This window comes from Nematolebias whitei, chromosome 12, assembly GCF_014905685.2.
Source record: "Nematolebias whitei isolate Nwh7 chromosome 12, NemWhi1, whole genome shotgun sequence".
Taxonomy (NCBI): Eukaryota; Metazoa; Chordata; class Actinopteri; order Cyprinodontiformes; family Rivulidae; genus Nematolebias; species Nematolebias whitei.
Genome location: NC_056509.1, coordinates 48,864,731 through 48,868,342, shown reverse-complemented (window position 1 = coordinate 48,868,342; position 3,612 = coordinate 48,864,731). Strand labels below are relative to the sequence as shown.

The 3,612-nt window shown below is 41.8% G+C and overlaps 1 protein-coding gene across 1 annotated transcript in view; it reads right to left on the bottom strand.

Moving 5' to 3' along the window:
- Window positions 1-1,264: 1,264 nt before the first annotated feature.
- cfap61 (cilia and flagella associated protein 61) overlaps window positions 1,265-3,612 on the bottom strand; it is a 41,679-nt gene continuing 39,331 nt past the window's right edge. The window contains exons 21-23 of the mRNA XM_037685232.1: window positions 1,815-1,915; window positions 1,558-1,704; window positions 1,265-1,278 (exon numbers count right to left, since the gene is read on the bottom strand). Of these exons, the coding sequence (XP_037541160.1) occupies window positions 1,265-1,278; window positions 1,558-1,704; window positions 1,815-1,915 (262 nt within the window). The remainder of the gene's footprint in view (window positions 1,279-1,557; window positions 1,705-1,814; window positions 1,916-3,612) is intronic.

Below are 3,612 nucleotides of genomic sequence, written 5' to 3'. Positions count from 1 at the left end.
CCTCCTGCTATTCCTCTCTTCCTCTCTCCTCCTCCTCCTCTCTCCTCTCTCCTCCTCCTCTCTCCTCTCTTCCTCTCTCCTCCTCCTCCTCTCTCCTCCTCTCCCGTGCTCTGACAGATGAACAGAAATCCACTGACTCATAGTTTTAATCTGCTTCAAATCATTTATTGATCCCAAACAGAAATTTGAAGTCAAAGACTTTCTTATTGATTCTATGACACTAAATAATTAATAATTAATTAATAATTAATAATCACCTTGGTGTCACAAAGATCTTCAGACTTTAAGCATGTTGTAATAAACACGCTCCTCCTTGTAACTAGTAATTAACTGATCAGAACATTTAGTATTTATTTATACAGACAAAAATATAAAGTTATGTACAAATTCTGTTATTAGACTGAAATGAATAATAACATGAAAACAAATAAACAACATGATTCCATAATAACAGGTTCAGGAATAAACACTAGCAATTTATGTTTTGCTACAAAAAAAATCTTAAACTAATAAACTCTTCAATATTTATGTAAAATTAAAGCAGAATTCTAACAATAACATCCTGATATTACAAACTACGGTTTAATCATAACAATAATAACATCCTGTTATCCTGAGATTTTATGGAGTAACGTTAATCTTTTGTTAATATTCAGCCATAAGTCAAGTATTTAGTGCTTAAGTTGTATCGAATACAAAAGCAATTCATGACCACATTTAATAATGAATACTCTGCTGATCTGTTTCATGTAGCTGCCGATCTGTTTCATGTTGCTGCTGATCTGTTTCATGTTGCTGCTGATCTGTTTCATGTAGCTGCTGATCTGTTTCCTGTTGCTGCTGATCTGTTTCATGTTGCTGCTGATCTGTTTCATGTTGCTGCTGATCTGTTTCATGTAGCTGCCAATCTGTTTCATGTTGCTGCTGATCTGTTTCATGTAGCTGCTGATCTGTTTCATGTAGCTGCTGATCTGTTTCATGTTGCTGCTGATCTGTTTCATGTAGCTGCTGATCTGTTTCATGTTGCTGCTGATCTGTTTCATGTTGCTGCTGATCTGTTTCATGTAGCTGCTGATCTGTTTCATGTTGCTGCTGATCTGTTTCATGTTGCTTCTGATCTGTTTCATGTCGCTGCTGATTCTGTTTCATGTAGCTGCTGATCTGTTTAATGTTGCTGCTTATCTGTTTCATGTCGCTGCTGATCTGTTTCATGTCGCTGCTGATCTGTTTCATGTCGCTGCTGATCTGTTTCATGTTGCTGTGCTCATTCGTGCTCCTCTGCTCACACAGACTCATGTTCGTGCTGCTGTTCGATGTAATGTGTTTATGCTGTTATTGCTTAGTGTATTTTTAGTTGTTTGTCTTAGTTCATCAATCAATCTCTCTGACTCTGATGTTTTTTCTCTTTCATCTTTCCATAGCTGTAAATTCAAGCTAGTGTTAGCAGCACAATGGCTCAGTGGTTAGCACTGCTGCCTCACAGCAAGAAGGTCCTGGGTTTAATCCCCTGTTGGACATGGGGTCTTTCTGTGTGGACTTTGCATGTTCTTCTCGTGCTTGTGTGGGTTTTCTCCGGGTAGTAGTGGATGATCCTCATCAGGTTGATGGCCGACAGCTGGTGGTAATTAGCGGCCATCTTGGACGAGGAGCTGCAGGCAGTGATGCTCTTACAGAGTGCAGCAGAGGGCTCACCCTTGTAGGGACCTGGTGTTGAGGGTAAGGGTTGCTGAGGTCACCTCAGGGCGCTAATCGTTTTCTTGGGGATCGGGGCAGAACAGACGTTTTAAAGCAGGAGGGGATCGGTTGAATATTACCGTGAACACCGGTGCAGCTGATCAGCACTCGTCCACTGATACCATCTGGTTCTGCTGCCAACACCTCCCTCACCTGCTCCATCACGGTGAGCAGGGGCAGACTGAGACAACAATCCAGGCCGTGAGTTTGATACCACCCCAGGCCACCACCAGACTAACACACTTTGAACATCATATGACAAGTCAAGTCAAATTCATTTATAGAGCACACAGGAACTGTTACCAAAGTGCTTAACAAAAAGATCACAGCATCAAATAAAAATAACAAGATGCAATTCATGAGTCTAACAGCCTCAGGGTAGAAGCTGTTCCTCAGTCTAGTGGTTCTACACTTAATGCTCCTCAACCTCCTTCCTGAGGGGAGCGGGGCAAAAAGTGTGTGTGCTGGGTGAGTGGAGTTCAAGGGGTTTCAGAAGAGCAAGAAGGAGGAACAGATACACAATGGCAGGTCAAGAATCACATGTTAAGATAGAAATAGTATCAAATGAAAAATATTCAGTTTTAACAATTCATTTAAGGACATGAGGTCAGTTTGTCCTGTAGTAGTCTAAGGATGCATTCACAGCAGCTCTGTTTAGTCGCTTTAATCCAACTCTAGCTCGTTTTTCTAGAAAGTCCGGTTCCTTTAGGGAGGTGTGAACGTGCCATCGAACTCCGTCACGGAACAAAAAGGTGAACTCTGACCCGGGCTAAAACCTAGGTCTGGGTCCGGTAGAAGAGAACTCCAGTGGTTCCAGTACTGTAAGGATGGTACTATTTATTGGCTCTGTTTGTGTCTGTGTTTCCCTTGTGTCTTCTCTTCAGTTTAATTGGTGTCACCCTTGTCTCGTCACAGCTGTTTGTAATCACGTCTTGTCTTGTCCTTGTATAAAAGCTGTCTGTTCTGTGTTGTTCCTCGTCGGGTCGTATTCGTTGGGTCTCCTGTGTTCTCCTGCGTCTTCTGAGTCTTCCCTGAGTTTCCTGAGTCCTCCCTGAGTTTCCGTTTGAGCCATCCGTTTTCATGTGTCTTGCTGCCACGTCAGCTATTATTTTGTTCTTTATTTTCTATTAAAATACTTATTTTTGTAATCTGCCGAGTTGAGTCCTGTCTGCACTACTGGGTTCGTTCCTGACCACCAAATCCTGACAAGTACAGTGTGAATGTAAACAGACCGGGCCCGCTCCACAGGACAAACAAACACACATTTCTCTTATATGGAGCCGTCAGCTGACTTGTGTGGAAAACAATATTCTCCATGACAAAAAAGGTTGAATCATGTCATCTGGACTTCGTTTTTTGTTAAAAAGAAACGTTTCGCCCCTCATCCAAGAGGCTTTTTCACCAAAGAAACGTTTCTTTTTAACAAAAAACGAAGTCCAGATGACATGATTCAACCTTTTTTGTTGTTATATACCTGGATGACTGAGAAAACAAACTTAATATTCTCCATGGTCTTCTGTCTCATCTTCTGCTCATGCTGAGTCCATTGTTGAAAAATGACTAAATATAACTCCTAAAACTGATAAAACTTGATGCCACTTCGTTTTTATTTTTATTTACAGCAGAAGAAGACGTGTCTTCAGAGGTTTTTGTGTCGTTTCTTTCAGTAGTTCTTGGTGCAGCGCCCCCACAGGCGAGCGGGGGAACAGGTTGCTTCAACAGGTTGGTTCAACAGATTGCTTCAACAGGTTGGTTCAACAGATTGCTTCAACAGGTTGCTTCAACAGATTGCTTCAACAGGTTGCTTCAACAGGTTGGTTCAACAGATTGGTTCAACAGGTTGCTTCAACAGGTTGGTTCAACAGGTTGGTTCAACAG